The following is an 18,407-nucleotide window of genomic DNA, read 5'->3' as shown; positions in this document are numbered from 1 at the left end:
TAAAACTCATAGTAACAGGCAAGTTTTCTTGCAAGGAGAAATAAAACTACATCTGGGTTTTCAAACAAACAAGAAGAAATATTGCTTATAAGTATATTTTCTATAGCAGCTTGCAGATAGCAAGAGCTGTTATGGTGCTCATACTTAAGGTCTGTGCTTGTTTCAAAGAAAGCTCGCCATGTGTTAGGAGCTTGGCAGACGACTCAGTTCTGATTCCTTTTATGTCCACTCTCTCTCATTTTTCTTCTAAAATGCAGAAGCAGCAAAGCATCAATTTCTCTCTTTTCCCTCTCTCCCTCTCTCCTTCTCTCTCTCATAAACACACACACACAAACCTATTCCCTTTTCCTTCAAAACACGCATGCACACACACACACACACACGCATTTACACTGGTTTCATTTTATTTATTTTTTAATTCCCAAAGGATTCTTGGAGCAGGCTGTGTGCAGCTGCCGTACTTTCCACTGGTTAAATTGGCAGTTACCTACTGTGTGGAGTTGCTAGGAGAAGGTGAATAAGCACAATTACAGCATCAGTTGATGTACATATTCTTGCAATAACAACCTGTGGAGCTGTGTTCTTCTGTATGGCTCTATATGTTATTTTCTCTTTGTTATCATTAATATTTGTTGCGTTTATTGTTAGATCATGATACATTTTTAAGTGTTGGTTTCAGATCAATTTAGAGACAAAAACCTTGGCATTTAAACAGGCATTTTTTTTTCTCAGGGTGGTGCTGCTGATACTGGCTCCTACCATCTGTTTCCTTATTACATCCTGCCCTCGTTCTGTTGGTAGAGAGGAATTCAGCTTCTTCTGGAGCGCGAAAGTCATTCACGTTTCTCTTGTGCATAATAGAGCTCGTAAACTGTAGGAATTCTGATGTGCTTCAGTGCACAGAACAGTAACAGATGAGCTGCTTTTGGGGAGAGCTTGAGTACTCAGTCGGTCAGTAGTACAGTAGCAGGCTCACATGTACGGATTGCTCTTGTGAGGTCAGAGCATCTGTTTATACTGCTGTCTGCTTAAGGGGGTTGTGAGGTGGTGAGCAGTGGATATATGCCTGTCAAAGTCAATAGCAAATCTGGCAGAGTCTTCCCTCAGCTTTGTACATCAGCACTGTTTTGATAGATAAGAGAGGCTACTGTATAAGCGTGTAAGATTTGTAATGGACTGAGGAATGCTTGTTCTAGCTGCTGAAACTGACTGTAACTGTATTGTCTTAGGAGCATCATCATGGGGTCTAGTGCCACAGAAATTGAAGAATTGGAAAACACCACTTTTAAGTATCTTACAGGAGAACAGACTGAAAAAATGTGGCAGCGCCTGAAAGGAATGTGAGTATGCTCTTTGCTTTTTATTTCCCCCTGAAAGATTTGACTATTAACGTGACTAATTGTTGGTGCTATCCGCCTTTGTGGACTAGTTTCCTTTAGAAAGATTTTCTCTTGAAAAATAAAATGTGCCTATCTCAGCTAACAACTTGTTGAAGGACGAATAGTGTTTTGTACTTGCACATTTTATTAAAGTAAGGTAACTTCTGGAGAAGTCACTTTACTGTCATACTACATGGTTTCTTTTATGCATTCTGTATGTGCTGTTTAGATATGTGGTTCAGATATGCAGAAAGGTAACTAAGAAAGCCATTTGCCAGGATACTGACTCAAATAAAATTTCCCTCAGGTAAGCAGAGAGAGAAATAAGACTGGTACTTCTTTCTCTGTGATTAGATTTGGAAAAGCAATGAGAGGATTAACATGAAAATAAATAATTATACTTTATTGTGCTTATTCTTTTTGCTTAAATATTTCTGTAAGAAAAAATGCTTATGTGGTAAAAATATTAACAGCATATCAAACTTATTGGAGAGTTTTGGCTTTACATTAACCAGTTCACGGTTCACTTCTCCTGAGAGTACAGAATAGTCCATAGTACATAATAGCCCTTAGTAAAATGGGTCAAGAATTATGCATTTATGTCAAACATGGGATGTAATTACCTAAGTCAAACATTAATTGCAATGCTATTCACCTTGATATTTACACCCTTACATTTTTTTTTAGCTGTGTATGCTACTAGTTCCTGTTTAGTGTTTCAGCACCACACTGTTTATATGCTTTATCTCAATTGTCATAATTTAAAAATCAGATTTAACATTTGACCAAAAATGAGAAATTATAATATGAACTTTACAGGCTATGGTAACTGCTTAGTATATTTGCAGATCTCAAATGAAAATATTAATATATTTGCTTTTCTATAATAACAGCTGAAAGAATCCTACACTATGCAAAATAGAGATTTTCTATGATTTATATCTCTAATGCTGTGTTTTCACACCATTTTTTAAAATTCAGTACCTGAGTAAATTTGATGTCCCTGTTTGATATTTTTTTAAAGAAAATTACATCAAACTTTGTTTAGAGGTAAAAATTCCTTCTACTTTCCTCCATTTGAATGTATTTAATGATGTTTATGTATTTAAATATTGTTCTTTGTATATTTTCTTACTTCTTGAAGTAATATATGGCTTTACAGTGCACTAGTATAAGAGCACAATAATGCAGAAAACATATAGCAGAGAATAACTTTTGGAAAGGAAGCCATCTTTACATTATTTGGATGAACTAGAAATCTGTTTCCAAGATCCATTGAAGATTTAGAAATTACAGCTTTTTGGTGAGGTTGTTCTCTAGGGGAACAAGTAATCCTATCAAAGCAAATAACAGCTCTCCAAATTAATTAGCATAGATGCAAATTAAACATTAGCAGTCATCAGATGATTTGTGTTTTAACCCAATGAGTGGATGAACATCAGTACCGGGAAAATTATGTCTCTCATTACAACCTATTTTAGATTTTCTTCTCCTTAGAAGGATGTTTTGCTTTTGTTTTGTTTGCATTTTTCTAGTTTCCTGTAGTTAATTGAATGTATGAAGATGTATGCTGGTGGATTTATGCATATGTCTTTAAGAAATGTGAAAAATGATGTTGTGTTTATTTAATACTTTAGGGCAAAGTTATTGACTCACTGTATCAGCTGATCTCAAAGATCAATCTGTCATTTTATTTCAGAAAAGGGTGATAGAGTCATTCAACGGTAGATCTTCATGAATTGATAGAAGGATATATTAAAATATGTACATGCAAAATTAATTTTGAGTTGTGTTTACTTAGAGCCACTAAATAATCATTAACCAAGTTTCTTTCTTTCTTTTGAAAATCATTATCTAACTGACTAAAACGACTGATTTTTCATTGAATAAAGAAGAAATTGCATTTTGTACTATCACTTCAACTTGTAGTTTGACTTAGCACATTTTCAGTGTTCAAGGCTTAGAATTGTCAAAGCGAGAAACTCTAAATCTAAAATCTACATGACTAATGACAACCAAATTGTTTAATTATGGTATTTTGTACAGTTTGCATTCAGAGGAGTGATGTGAGGGACTCCCTATTCCATTGCTGAAATTGTCTTGTCTATTTAAAATGCAATATTGATTCAAACAGAATTTTGGCTTATCAAAATTGCTAGTCCTAGAATTCTACACTTAAGTTTTGGCAATTAAAATCATGCTACTCATTAAACCTATCAAACAATTGTGCACCAGTTTTCTTATTTTTGCTAAAATAGACTCAAGACCTTTAGGTATTTGTTCAGAAAGTGATTTTTAAAATCTTTTACTTTACGAATACATTGACTTATTTTGGCATAATATATTGTTTTTAATTGAGCTTCCAGTATGTAAATTTTAAGGTTAAATAAAAATAGAGACAAAGGTCAAAGTAAAATAATGTTTATTCAATTATACCTTAAATATAGAAATCAGGAACCATTACAGGTAGACATTTAGAGAAAATATCTTATAGGGATTGTTATATAACATAACATTTTAGAGAGTCTTTTGAGTGCATAGAAATAATTTTTAAATTTTGGAACACATGTGGAAAACTTTGGTAACTAAATTAAAATATTAATGCTTGTCTACCATTTTTGTTTTCTTTTACTGAGCTTCTTCTAAATTATCTTCATATAATATTTGACACACCATATAAAGTTATGTGCCAAGAAATCTCTTTTTCTTTTGTGACAAGAAAGGTGAAACAGTTTCTTACTCCCATTCTGATGCAAACTTCTCTGCATTAGTCTATTAATTTTCTTCTTATATTTACAATCTTTTTATTTATCTTTTTCCATATTCAACCACTAATTTGTTACTCAGTACAACAATTTAATTCTACACTATAAGTCATCATCTATGATGGTGGAAATATAAGCAAATAACTATGGCATTAGGTCTTTCATAAATTAGATTTAAAAATAATTATATACTTGGCCATAAGTTATCAATTGTTTAGGGCTGGAAAACACTTCCTATTTCTTATGCCATCTCAACACCAAATGAAATTTCTGATTCAGAAGTTTCTTATGAATTTGAAACCTAGGCTTCTTCCTACATACTAAGAAAACATAGCTATCGATAGTCTTTCAAATATTGTTAATTTCATTGATTCCCATGTGGAAAGTTGGTTTGAAGATTTTACAGTATTTCACCTATGCATTGTGTTTCTTTTCTGTTTAAAAGATAAATGCCTTTTTGTGTCATGTGCTGTTGCTTTTTTTTCTCTAAACATAGAGTTCCACAACTGTGGATTTTATTTAAAAATTAAACATGTTTAAAAAACACTGGTGTTGCTCTTTCTAGTTAGTGACATTGCTATAAGAATTCAATCTAAGAGGTGACAGCATTTTCAGAAAACTGAAAATTAGCATTTTTCAGGTCGAAAATTCAGTGAAAATGATATGAAGCTATAGGGAAAAATCTAAAACAAAGTATTATCTTACTCAGGCATTCAACAGAAGAGAAGAAAGTATGAACTGCCAGAAACCATAAACTACTGACAAAAATGTAATACTCACCACTTCATAGTACTTATTGCCCCAGTTCCTTCAGTTTTTATAAACATAGTACTAGAACCTATCACAATTTCAGTTAGAAGCTAACTTTATATCTGATCACTAATTTTACATGTCTGGACACATACCACCTTATCTCCCCCATGTTACAAATGTCCAGATATTAATTTTAAGACTTGGAATTGTGAATGCAATGGTTGAAAGACATTAAGTTAAGCTTTGTTGTTTTTTTTTTCTCTGTGATTGGTAGGGTAGTGAATATGACTATCAATAGTGAAGGACAAAATGTTTGGAAGCAAAAAGTGAAGAAGAGAAGAATTAGATGGTAATCCTTTAATTCTAAGCAACTGTTATTGTTGAAGAGGGCAGTATGTTGTGTAGTTCTCAGATGGAGTTGTCCAGGCCCTTACCACTAAGAGGATGTAGCGGAAATATACATTTAAAGACCAAGGTGAAAAAGAAAAGAAAAAAATAGAAGTGACGGAGCTATTATGTATTCCAAATTTGGGACTTATACTTGAGGGGATGAAGTATTATAGATAAGACCTGGGGTGATCCTTTTTACTCTTCTGCTTAAACACCTTTAAATCTTTGCATCCTTCACAGGGTCACTGCCTACCAATGTGATCTTTGGATTCTACTCTGATGCCTGTCCTTCTGTGACACGCCTCCTATTCAGACCCAGGGTGACCCAAAAGAAATACTGCTTACCACTCCTCTGCCTTTGTTCATTTTGTTCTGTCTTCTGGAGACAATTATTCCTTCGTTTTCCTCTTTCAGCCAGAGTTGCTCTTGTTCTACACAAAGCTTTTAGAGTTATGTGGGGAAGTTTCTGGTGGTTGCAGTGATGGCAAGGTGTTTCTGTATTTAGTGGGCAGCAGGGTCCTGGTAAGGCTAAATATCCTACAGACCTCAGGGCATTTCCTTATCAGGAGGAGTTGTCCCACTCAAAATTCTGATTCATATCCTATTAAAAAATGCACAAAGATTGCTGCTTAAATTTCACTTGCAAAGGAAATTCTTCCTGACCTTCCAGACTAGATTAGTTTTTTATTTTCAGCTCATAAATAACCTGAATTTCTCTTCTCATAACAAAATCCACCTTTCATATTCAGCCACAGCTTTTGAGTGCAAGAGCTACGCTTACTTCATTGGATTTGCTCTTGGATTCCAGCACATAGCACAGTACTTAGCACATAGGAAACAGTGCAAATAATATTTTAAATCAATGAATGAATAAAATTCTGAATCTTATACTGGCTTTAACTAGAAAATTAGATCAGCCAGGCTGCCAAAATAGGGACTAAAACCAGGTGGGAGGATTGGAGATAGATTCACAGCTGGAATAAAGATGGAGAAGATGGAAGGATGTTTGCTTTATCATCTTTATCATCATATTGTTAGAATTGTGCAGATATAACATGTTTGTATTCTTACTCCCCACCAGTGTTCTTAAAAACCTAAGTATCTTAAGTAGTTATGCAGCTAGTATCTGATAGAACACGGGTTTAAACATAGATCTACCTAGCTCTGACATTGTAGTTATCTTGCTTCCAAAACAAAAAAGATGACAGTCTCAGAACGCTTACGCAAAAGACACCAGAAAAGGATCTACAGTGGTGCTCCTTAAAATTGAATTCCCAGGCTTGGGGTAGGCAGACTTATCACCCTCCAGAAATGTCCATGTCCTAATCCCCTGAACCAAAGGATATGTTACTTTATTTGAAAAGGAGAATTAAAGGAGCAGATGGAGTTAAACTTGCTAATCATCTGACTTTAAAATAGGGACAGTAGCCTGGATTATCCAGGTAAGCCTAATGTAATCACAAAGATTCATTTCCTTCCTTCCTTTCTTTCCTTTCTTCCTTCCTTTCTTTCCTTCTTTCTTTCTCTTTCTCTCTTTCCTTCCTTTCTTTCTCTCTCTCTTCCTCCCTCTCTCCCTGTCTCTCCCTCCCTCCCTCCTTCTCTCTCTCTTTCTTTCTTTCTTTCTTTCTTTCTTTCTTTCTTTCTTTCTTTCTTTCTTTCTTTCTTTCTTTCTTTCTTTCTTTCTTTCTTTCTCTTTCTTTCTTTTCTTTCTTTCTCTCTCTCTCTTTCTTTCTTTTTCTTTCTTTCTCCCTTCCTTCTTTCTTTCTTTCCTTCCTTCCTTCCTTCCTTCTTTCCTTCCTTCCTTCCTTCTTTCCTTCCTTCTCTCCCTCCTTCCCTCCTTCCCTCCTTCCCTCCTTCCCTCCTTCCCTCCTTCCCTCCTTCCCTCCTTCCCTCCTTCCCTCCTTCCCTCCTTCCCTCCTTCCCTCCTTCCCTCCTTCCTTCCTTCCTTCCTTCCTTCCTTCCTTCCTTCCTTCCTTCCATCTTTCTTTTTCAGACAGGATCTCACTCTGGTGCGGTGGAGTGATCTCTACTCACTGCAGTCTTGACCTCCCAGGCTCGGGTGATCCTCCCACTTCAGCCTCCCAGGTAGCAAGAACTACAGGCATGTGCCACCACACCTGACTAATTTTTTGTACTTCTAGTAGAGATGGGTTTTTGCCATGTTTCCCAGTCTGGTCTTGAATGCCTGGGCTCGAGTGGTCCACTCACCTCAATCTCCCAAAGTGCTAGGATTGCAGGCGTGAGCCACCATGCCTGGCCAATCACAAAGGCTTGAAAAGTGGAAGAGAGAGGCAGAAGAGAAAGTAGGACTGAGTGACAAGGACTTAACTTGTCTGTGCTACTACTGAAGATGGTGAAAGTGGGCTATGAGCCAAGGACAACCTCTAGAAACCTGAAAAAATTTTAAAACAGATTCTGCCTAGAGATTCTGTAAAGAATGCAGTCCTGCTGATACTAGAACTCAGTGAAATTTGTGCCAGATTTCTGAGCTACAGAACTAAAGATAATTCATTTATTTCAAGCCACTGAGTTTGTGGTAAATTTGTTACAGTAGCAATAAAAATCTAATACATGCTTTCTATACCAGAAGAACACATCAACATGACCATTCCTATCCCCTCCCAACACACACACACACACACACACACACACACACACACACACACACACGATCCCTAGTGGTGAAGCCCTGCCTTACTCTATGGCGCATTGGATTCAGATATTCTTTATTCTTAGCCTTTAAACAACTCACTGTACCTCCATCTAACCCTGACTTGCATGCCCAAAACACCAGTTTCCTCACCAAACTGAGATGGAGGGTATTCACTGGATTCATTTCAAATGTCAAAAGAGAATGCAATCTTTCTTGGAAATTGTTGATAAGTCTGTATGTTGTTCAGTATGTGACTGTTTTGATGGATTAATCAGGCAAATCAGTTTTTTAAAATCTGTCTTTTAATCATAATCATAATTTGTTCTGAAGAAAACTACTTCATCAAAACCCATTTTGATGTGTAGACACAGTCTTAATAGTCAGTCCTACATAACATTATGTTATAGTTCTTAGAATTAACATTATTAAGGTGGAATACCTTACAGATTAGGTGGCTTAGAAATTGAACTCTAGAGTTAATCAGATATTTTCTAATACTACAATACTTCCTGCTTTTTAGCTAAGTGTCCATGGAAAAGTTATTAATTTATCTAAACTTCACTTTTCTTATTTGTAAAATCCATTAATTGAATTGATCATTCATTCACTCATTCAACAAATATACTCTGACTGTATACTCTGTCAGGTACAATGTTAGACACAGAAGCTTCTGTTCCTGTAGAGGAGACAAACAACAAAAAGTGAATTATAAAAAGCAAGTTAATATGGAGTAAGAAGTGACCAGAAGAAAATGCACCAGGTGATGTGATCAAGTTATTTGGGGAAGGTATTTTGGATACTCAGGGATGACTTCTTTTAGGTTATTTTTCAGCTGAGACATGGACAAAACTGATATCTGCCTCATAAGATGCTCGGGTGAGAGGAAGTGCTAATGAATGATACCCCTAATTCCTGCCCAAGTTCAGAATTAAGTGAGAGATAGGTTTAGGAGTCCCATAGATGAAAATCAAAATATCAGCTTTATTGGAGATTAAATTTGCATGGAAGAACATGGTTTGGGTGTGCAGCTAAATAAACCAGAATTCCTTTGAATCCATCTTAACCTTCAAAACTGCAGAACTATAGAACAAAATAAACTTTCTGTTGATTCTGTTGATAGTCTCTTTTGCTGTGCAGAAGCTCTTTAGTTTAATTAGGTTCCACTTGTCTATTTGTGTTTTTGTTGCAATTGCTTTTGGAGTCTTCCTCATGAAATCTTTGCAGGGTCTATTTCCAGAGTGGTATTTTCTAGGTTTTCTTCTAGGGATTTTATAGTTTAGGCTTTACATTTAACTCTTTAATCCATCTCAAGTTGATTTTTGTATATGGTGAAAAGAAGGGGTCCAGTTTAAATATTCTGCATATGACTAGCCAGTTATCTAAGCATCATTTATTGAATAGGGAGTGCTTTCCTCATTGTTTGTTATCATTGACTTTGTTGGAGATCAGATGGTTATAAATTTATTTTGGGGTTCTCTATTCTGTTCCATGGGTCTATGTGTCCGTTTTTGTACCAGTGCCATGCTGTTTTGGTTATAGCTTTGTACTATAGTTTGAAGCTGGGTAGTGTGCTGCCTCTGGCTTTGTTCTTCCTGCTTAGGATTGCTTTGACTATTCATGCTCTTTTTTGATTCCATATAAATTTTAAAATAGCGTTTTCCAGTTATGTCAAAAATTTCATTGGTAGTTTGATAGAAATAACATTGAATCTGTAAATTGCTTTGAGCAGTATGCACATTTTAACAATGTTGATTCTTCCTACCCATGGGCATGGAATGTTTTTCCATTTATTTGTGTCATCTTTGATTTCTTTAAGCAGCGTTTTGTAATTCTTGTTGTAGAGATCTTTTACTTCCCTGGTTAGTGTATTTCTAGGTATTTTATTCTTTCTGTGGCTATTGTGAATGGGATTGCGTCTCTGATTTGGCTCTCAGCTTGGATGTTACTGGTGTATAGAAATGCTGTAGGGTGCTGCAGTCTTACACTATTATTGTGTGGTTATCTAAGTCTTTTGTAGGTCTCTAAGCACTTGTTTTATGAATCTGGATGCTCCAGTGTTGGGTGCATATATTTAGAAAAGTTAAGTCTTCTTGTTGAATCAAAACATTTATCATTATGTAATGCCCTTCTTTGTCCTTTTTGATCATTGTTGGCTTAATTTCTGTGTTGTCTGAATTAGGAATAGCAATCTCTGCTCTTTTTTTGTTTTCTGTTTGCTTGATAGATCTTACTCCATCCCTTTACTTTGAACCTATGGTTATCATCACATGTGAGATGAGTCTCTTGAAGACAGCATATGGGTTGGGCCTTGATTCTTTATCCAACTTGCCACTTTGTGCTTTTTAAGTCGGGTGTTTAGCCTGTGTACATCCAAGGTTAGCATTGATATGTGCAGATTTGATCCTGACATGTTGTTAGCTGGTTGTTACATAAACTTGATTGTGTACGTGCTTTATAGTGTCAATGGTCTATGTATTTAAGTGTGGTTTTGTGGTGGCTGGTAACAGTTTTTTGTTTCTATGTGTAGCACTCCCTTAAGGACCTCTTGTAAAGCAGGTATGGTGGTAACAAATTCCCTTAGCATTTGCTTGTCTGAAAAGGATTTTATTTTTCCTTGTTTTATGAAGCTTAGTTTGGCTGGATATGAAATTCTTTGTTGGAATTTTTTTCTGTAAGGATGCTGAATATAGGCCCCCAATCTCTTCTGGCTTGTAGGGTTTTTGCTGAAAAGTTTGCTATAAGCCTAAGGGAGTTCTTTTTGTAGGCAGCCTGCCCTTCTCTCTAGCTGCCTTTAATATTTTTTCTTTCACATTGATCTTTGAGAATCTGATGACTATGTGTCTTAGGGATGGTCATCTCGTATGGTATCTCACAGGGGTTTTCTGATTTCCTGAATTTGAATGTCAACCTCTCTAGTGAGGTTGGGAAAAATTTTGTGAGCAATATTCTCAAATATGTTTTCCAAATTGCTTGCTCTCTCTCCCTCTCTTTCAGGGATGCCATTGAGTTATGGGTTTGGTTTCTAAATAATCTCATATTTCTCAGAGATTTTGTTCATTTTAAAATTGTTTTTTCATTATTTTAGTTTCGCTGAGTTGATTCAAGGAATCGGACTTTGAGCTGTGAGATTCTTTCCTCAGCCTGGTCTATTCTGTTATTAATATTTGTGATAGTATTATTTTACTCTTGTAGTGAGTTTTTCAGCTCTATCAGAACAGTTTAGCTCTTTCTTAAAATGGCTATTGTGTCTCTCAGTTCTTGAATCATTTTAATAGATTTCTTATATTCCTTGAATTGTGTTTCAAGTTCCTCTTGAATCTCAATAATTTTCCATGCCATCCAGATTGTGAACTCTGTGTGTGTCATTTCAACCATTTCGTCTGGTAAAAAAATGTTGCTGGGTAGTTTTTATGGTACTTTGGAGGCAAAAGACACTAGATTTGTGAGTTTCCAGAGTTCTTACATTGTTTTTTTCTTATCTGTGTAGGCTGTTGTTCCTTTAATCTTTGAAGTTGCAGTCCTTTGGATGGGGCTTTTTGCTTTTATATTCTTTTATGCACTTGAGGGTTTGACTGTGGTATAAGTTGGCTTGAGTTGACTGGCTTTGTTTTCGGATTATTTCAGGGGGCCAAGTCTCAACTCAGCACACCTGGGCTGCCTGCTCTAACACTGGGGCCTGAGACCAGGCCCATGACTTTGTTTTATGGCCTGTTGACGTTAAGCACCTGCTACACTGGAGGGGCTGAGGTGTTCCCAGTTCACTGGCAACAACACTTTGATAGGGAGAAAGGTGCTGGAAAAAGCACTTTATTGAGGTTGTAGCAGTGGGGTTTGCATGTGCACATGTGCAATAGTGGTGGTAGGGTAGTGGTGAGGTGGTGGGTTCTGTGTGCATATTCACTAGTGACAATGGGATGACAGCAGCAGTGGTGGGATCTGCCTGTGCACTGGTGGTGGGTGGGCAGTGAGGTTCACGCATGTATATTTTGGCAGCTGCAGGCCACATTTGTGCACATGTGTTGGCAAGGTGGTAGGGGAAGCTGCAGGTAGGTGTGCACTGGTAGGGGCCCATCTGCAGAAGCTCTCTGATGGTCAGACAGGGTCTGTTGGTGAAGGAACTGTGGTAGTGGCCACTGAGAAGCACCCCAGTTCAGTATCTGTGGTTGCACTGCAAATGGGTGTGTCCAGGCAGGAACTCTGGGGAGAGGCTGGCAAACAAGGGGGCTCCCAGATCAGATTGGCTCTGTCTCATGGGGAGCATAGCCATGTTCTGTCTAGATTTGAGTCAACACAAGCCAGAGCCTGCTAGCGGAGCATGGCAAGCCTTGGGAGATGGGTATCCCTGGCTTTACTCCACTGTAGCTCTTCCCACACTGAACCCTCTGGGCTCTGTGCAGGCTTAAGTCCCACCCCTACCAACTCTCCAAGAAGCTCTCCCTGCCAGCTAAAAAGTCAGTATGTGTCAAGGGGTCTCCTGCAGCTAGGATTCTGGAGGTCTGTGGTGAGAGTGGGTCACTCTGCCCCCTATTTTACTCACCCTGTCCCCAGGAGCTGCTCTGGACCAGGAATGAGTCCTGGTGCTTGGCAATCCCATGCAGCATTTGCAGCCTCCTTTCTCTTCAGCTCAGGGTCTGTTTCCTCTGTCCACTCTCAATGCCCTTCTGAAGATCTCCTTGGAGTGTGCTTGTCTTTTTGATGGTTTGGTCTCTTGGTGAGAGAAGGTTTTCCTGGCTACATCTAGTTGACCATCTTGGCTCTTTCCCCCTTGATTGATTTTTCAATTCCTCAATTTTCTTATCTGTAAATGGAAATAATATCATTACCTATCTCATAGGCATTGAGAGAATTAATTAAATTAACACATAAATTATTTAGAAAAGTGTCCAGAATTCAAGAAATCCTAGCTTTTATCAATCGTTATTATTGCTGATATTAAATGCAGAAACAGAATTGTATAATTTTTCATGTACTTTTCTTATCAGAATCAATGCACAGAGTAGTCAAGATGCAGAAAGAAGACTTTCTCTTAGCTCAATGGAAGTATTCTCACTCCCCATGTTTCTCTTCACCAGAATCACTATACATAAGGATTTGTGTTTCCCTGGAGCAGGAGCTAGGGTACATAAGGAGAGAGAGCTGAGAAGAAGTGGGCTTTGGGAGTTTCACTGATAGAAGAATTGTCTTGATGGCATCTTTAAGTCAACATCTTGAGGTAGCCTTATGGTGGATTTTAGGTCTCTATAATCATGTATATCTCAGGGCTAGACTTATTTTCCTGAGTCACTCTGGCTTGAAAATTATTCTTTAGGCCTTTTCTTATTACAACCTGGGCCTGGTTCACAACAGACTTGACTTCTAGGTAATTGTTGTCATGTCCCATGTCCATCCCCTTGCTGATTCATTTTAGAAAATGCTGTATTTCCATTACATTACCAGATTTTGTCATTTAACATATTTCAATTAGCTAGTCAAATGTAATATGTGAGCAAGTTTGATTATCATCTGGTAAAGGACTATGCTATAGGCCTTTTGATATGAAAGAAACTCTTAATTAACATTATTAAACAGATGATAGCGTTAAAAGCTCATGAGAATCATATTACTCCACATATCCAGTCTGAGCAAGTTTTAGGCATGAATGACTATAGTTAAGGAAGGCATAACAATGATAAAAGCTCATTAGAGGCATATATATGAAACATTATGACCCTTTTGGTTTCTCCTTTCAGCTACACTTTCTTGAAGCCTTTTAAAAAGATCAAATTTTATTTTATATATTATAAAATATTTAAAAGCATGGATTTGTACTAAATAGGCCCAGAAAAAGCTCAGTCATGCCGCAAATTTTTTGTAGGCAAATTTTTGAAATTTATAGTTATTCAAATAAGTTTATAATGAGTCATGCAAAAAAAATAGTAAAATCTCTAAGCATCAGAGTCTCCAGGAGAAGAAACCTGAGGTCAACATTAACTAAACTCTGCATAAGTATGGATGTTCAAGGGATTCTTGTAAAACAAGTTGTAGATAATTTAAAAGAAAATAAAAATGAACTTATTAGAAAAACGATAATGTACTAATTCTGGTCCATTTAAAACTGGACTTTCTAAGAGTTGGTTCAAAATAAACTGTATTTGGACCAAGATAAGAAAAAGCTGAACAACTTTGATATCAACCACATTTCTGGTTACCTTAAATTATTTAAAAATCACCTCAAAATTGAATCATAGTAGTAATCATACTTTATAATTGTTTTCTGCCTGATACTTTCTGAAAGATTTTACTTTTATCTGTATGGATCAGCACAATTATCTCCAGTCTTTCTGATGAGAAAATTGAGCCTCCAAGATATTAAACCACTTGGCCACTATTTCACAGTTAGTAAGGGGAGGGCCAGATTCTGAGGCCCATACTTATTCCGTTGAACACTGACTTAGATAATTCTACTTAATACTCAAGGCTCAGTATAAAACCTGACATTTCAGGAATTAAAAGCTGTTCTCTTGTTTTGATTTTTTCCACAGTCCTGCCATCTGTTTGTCTAGTTTTGCGTACTCAAAGCTGAATACCAAAGGGAGTTATCATGTGGCATATGGTTTAGATGTCAGAAACTCCCCAATTTTGTTTCTCTGCTCTAGGACATGTGCTACCATTACCTTTTAAATTAATTTATTTAAACAATGATCCCAGCTAATATCTATAAGAGAATTTGATGTCTTCTAAACTCTTTTACCTCCTTAGAGCTTGGACTTTTGCAAAATCACTGTAACTTGTTTGGCCTTTGGTACCCCCAACCAACCAAGAAAACCCTGCACAGTAATGTCTGGGTGCCCATTTCAGAAGATTTTTTTTTTTAACCAATGAAAATAAATTCAATAATTCTAACCATCAAAACTAGGTATTTCATTTTTGCTTAAGCTACTACTCTATTCTTGTTTTAACAAAACTTAAGCACATAAGAGTGCTCTTCCCTGAAGTAAAATGAGTAGTCTTTCTTCTGTTTATTTCAGAAAAATCATCTTAATATACTTTATTCTGCCTTACTTCCCAAACAGAACTTAAACTACACAGTATTTTTCTCAAGCATTCTTAGACTGCACTTAGAGATTGCTAGTATATGAGTTAAGGGGTTCCTTTCTAACTTTTAGAACTTGAAAATTTTCCAGTACTTCCCACTGGTTGCAGTATGAACAAGCATCTTTATGTGTGGCCGTTTAATACTTCATTTCGTAGCAAATCTCTGCTTCAATATCTTGAGTTTTCCCAAGATATTATTTATTTATTTTCCAGAAATTCTGTCATGTTGTTGTTTACTGTTGCAGTAATGGCCCAATTTATTCATGACTTCCTGCATCCATTCTCTTGAATAATCTCTCTCATACTTACTCTTGGCCATACACCTTATTTTAGCCAGTGGGGCCTTACCAAATGTGACACAATCAAAGGCTTAGAAAAGGCTTATGCACTGGAGTTTATGCTGTCTGGAACCCTCAAACTGGCATGTGGAGAAGGCTGGTGAGACCTATTGGAGGATGGGTATGTGGGGCAGATATAAACCACTCCAGCTGAGGCCCCTCTAAACCAAACAGTTAAACACCGGACATGTGAGTGAGGACTACCCAACTTTCTCAAAATTGTTAGAAAACAATACATGTTTATTGTTGTTGGCCACTAAGTTGTTGGTGTTTTGTTGCACAACAAAAGCTAGTTGATATGCACCCACAATCATCTCTTAGCCTCTGAATTTTTCACATCATTCTCTCTGGTTTCTGAAGTTTTTTTTTGTTTTTTGTTTTTTTTTCTGCCTATCACTCTGCTTACTACTTTCTCATCATCTCCTATCATTTATTTCTTTGAACTAATCACCAATTAGTAAATATTTTAGAGTTTACAAAAATAAACATTGAGGTCTCTCTTTTTAGAAAGACAGTCCAATAAAATTCATCTACATATTATTTTCACCAGCAAAGCTATCAATGACATGTGTCCATATACAATATTCCTTCCAGAACATGCTCCTTCAGCAGCTGTGTACTGAACTTGTATTGCTCTTCGATTTCTGTGAACAAATGTAATTTCCCACCAAATAGAAGAGAAGCATAGAGTAAAACCGGGAAACTGCATAGTTGCATGAAAGAAGATGGTTCATATCCTGTTACCCTGGCAACAGCACTGGAAAGGCCAGGGCTCCCCACACATCCTGTTGCCCTGACAACAGGTCATACAGGGCATGGGAAGGCCCAGTTCCCAGTCTTCTAGGCCTCTTCTTTGCAACCACAAAGACAAAGAAGAAAGTGGTGTTGCATTTTGTTCCTCCCCACCTACATATTTCGTCTGTTATCTAAACCATTCCAGTATAATATTATCTTTCCAGATGTAAGAGGGGGGCAGGAAATAATGACTTCAGTTTTTACATTAGTAAGTTCTGAAACATTTGCTAATTTTTGATTAGTTCAAAGGAGTAAATGATAAGAAGAGAGAGAGAGAGACAGAGAGAGACAGAGAGAGAAAGAGATTGAGAATCAAAGTAGTAATGAGAATAAATTGTGGAAACCAGAGAAGCATTAATATTATAAGAACAGTTTAGCAACTGAGAGCTGATTTGGGGTATGTGTCCATTAGCCACACTGGTTAGCCTTTAAAATGTTTAGGGAGTCATCACAGGGAGTCACATCTATAAAATGGCTGTTTATTTGGTTGCCTATGTTTTGCAAGCAGACAATGTATAACTAAACATTAGAAAATGGTGTTATGGTATACAAGTTTTCATTAACTGAATCCCCAATTCTATACAAAATTTTTCCTTTTTCATTCGTATTCAACCTTTTCTTTGGTCGTTAACCTTTTATTTCCATGTAGAGTTCGTAAGAAAGCAATTTGATCAAATTCTTTTTTTCCTCTTCTCTTTGTTCCCTAGGCAATTGGTTTGATTATAAGGAAGAAATACCATTTGTCTTTATTACTTATATCTTATTTTAAAATAGTTGACTTGGCTGGGCTCAGTAACTCATGCCTGCAATCCTAGCACATTGGGAGATTAAGGTGGGCAGATTGTTTGAGCTTGGGAGTTCGAGGCCAGCCTGGGGAACATGCCGAAAGTACAAAAATCAGCTGCATATGGTGGCGCAGGCCTGTAGTCCCAGCTAATCAGGAGGCCGAGGTGGGAGGATGGCTTGAGCCCAGGAGGTGGAGGTTGCAGTGAGCCAAGATTGAGCCACTGCACTCCAGCCTGGGTGACAGATCCAGACCCTGACTAAAAATTAAATAAATAAATAAAATAGTAGTAAGTTCAAAACTGACAAATACCATTAATTCTTCTCCTTCTAAACTTCATTAATTTTTCTGTGAATTAAGATAATATTTTAGTTGACTTCTCTGGTTCAAAAGGTAGAGTAACAACTATAAGTTCTGCACTAAACTAGAAGTCTTACTTAATGAAAATGGAAATGTTGGCAAAGTCTTCTCTTAGAAAACAGGGAAAGGGATTTGTGAAGAAAAATTTTAAATTTAAATTGGAGACGAAAGAAGTATAGATGAGTGAAGAGAAAGTATCTTAGGGAGAATGTAATCATGTGAAAGTTGAATTTCTGAAATATCAAGTGGAAAAGTTGAGCCCTAATCCAAATATCATTAGGAGGCCGGGTGCAGTGCCTCACACATGTAATCCCAGCACTCTGGGAAGCTGAGGTGGATGGATTGCTTGAGCCCAGAAGTTTGAGACCAGCTTGGGTAATTTGGCAGAACCCCGTCTCTTCAAAAATATTAAATATTAGCTGGGTGTGGTGGCACGTGCCTCTAGTCCCAGCTACTTAGGAGGCTCAGGTGGGAGGATAGCTCAAACCTGGGAGGTCGGGGCTTCAGTGAGTCATAATGGAGAGACTGCCTTTCAGCCTGGGTGACAGAGTGAGACTGTGTCTCAAAACAATAGCAGTAACAACAAAACAGCAACAAAGAACCCAGAATATTATTAGGGTCATTAACGTCAGAGAAATACTCATGATTATCTGAGACTACATTAGGCAACCCTTCTAAGTACTCTAAGTGTACTTCATGTTTCACTGTTATTGTTCATTTAATTGTTCTGCCTTCTAGGTAACCCTTTATCATCCCTTTGAGGTAACAAGAGGGAAGAAGTAGAATCCTTCTGCTCATTAATGTATCCTCAGTGCTTAGCATAGCACATGGTATAAAGTACGATCTTCAAAATGGTGTAATATAACAAAGAATGGTAATCAGGCAGTGTGTCACAACATTACAATGGAATAATACAGCCACTAAAAGCCGTAATTGTTCAACATCAGTGTTAGTTCAGGCTGGAAGGTCGTGAAGGTTGTATGGAGGATTTTTGAGCACTTTTGTAAAAAGGAAGACAGAAAAGAATTACCAGAAAAACCTTACCAGTAGAAATTATTGGGGATGTTTTTCTATCACAGACAAAAACAAACAAAACACAACAAAAACGAAAACCAA

At 37.0% G+C, this 18,407-nt stretch overlaps 1 protein-coding gene across 12 annotated transcripts in view; it reads left to right on the top strand.

Moving 5' to 3' along the window:
* Positions 1-232: 232 nt before the first annotated feature.
* PDE1A (phosphodiesterase 1A) overlaps positions 233-18,407 on the top strand; it is a 398,717-nt gene continuing 380,542 nt past the window's right edge. For 7 of the 12 annotated variants that reach the window (XR_002516185.2, XR_001893428.2, XM_021923769.2 and 4 more), the window contains exons 1-2: positions 776-998; positions 1,230-1,340. Coding sequence is in view for 7 of the 12 variants with exons in the window: in XM_021923769.2 (XP_021779461.2) it covers positions 1,240-1,340 (101 nt within the window). In the remaining 5 variants the exon portion in view is untranslated. The other 5 variants (XR_002516184.2, XR_001893430.3, XM_017946697.2 and 2 more) reach the window with 5 other exon arrangements.

Source organism: Papio anubis, chromosome 10, assembly GCF_008728515.1.
Source record: "Papio anubis isolate 15944 chromosome 10, Panubis1.0, whole genome shotgun sequence".
Taxonomy (NCBI): Eukaryota; Metazoa; Chordata; class Mammalia; order Primates; family Cercopithecidae; genus Papio; species Papio anubis.
This window is presented reverse-complemented; position numbering and strand designations above follow the sequence as displayed.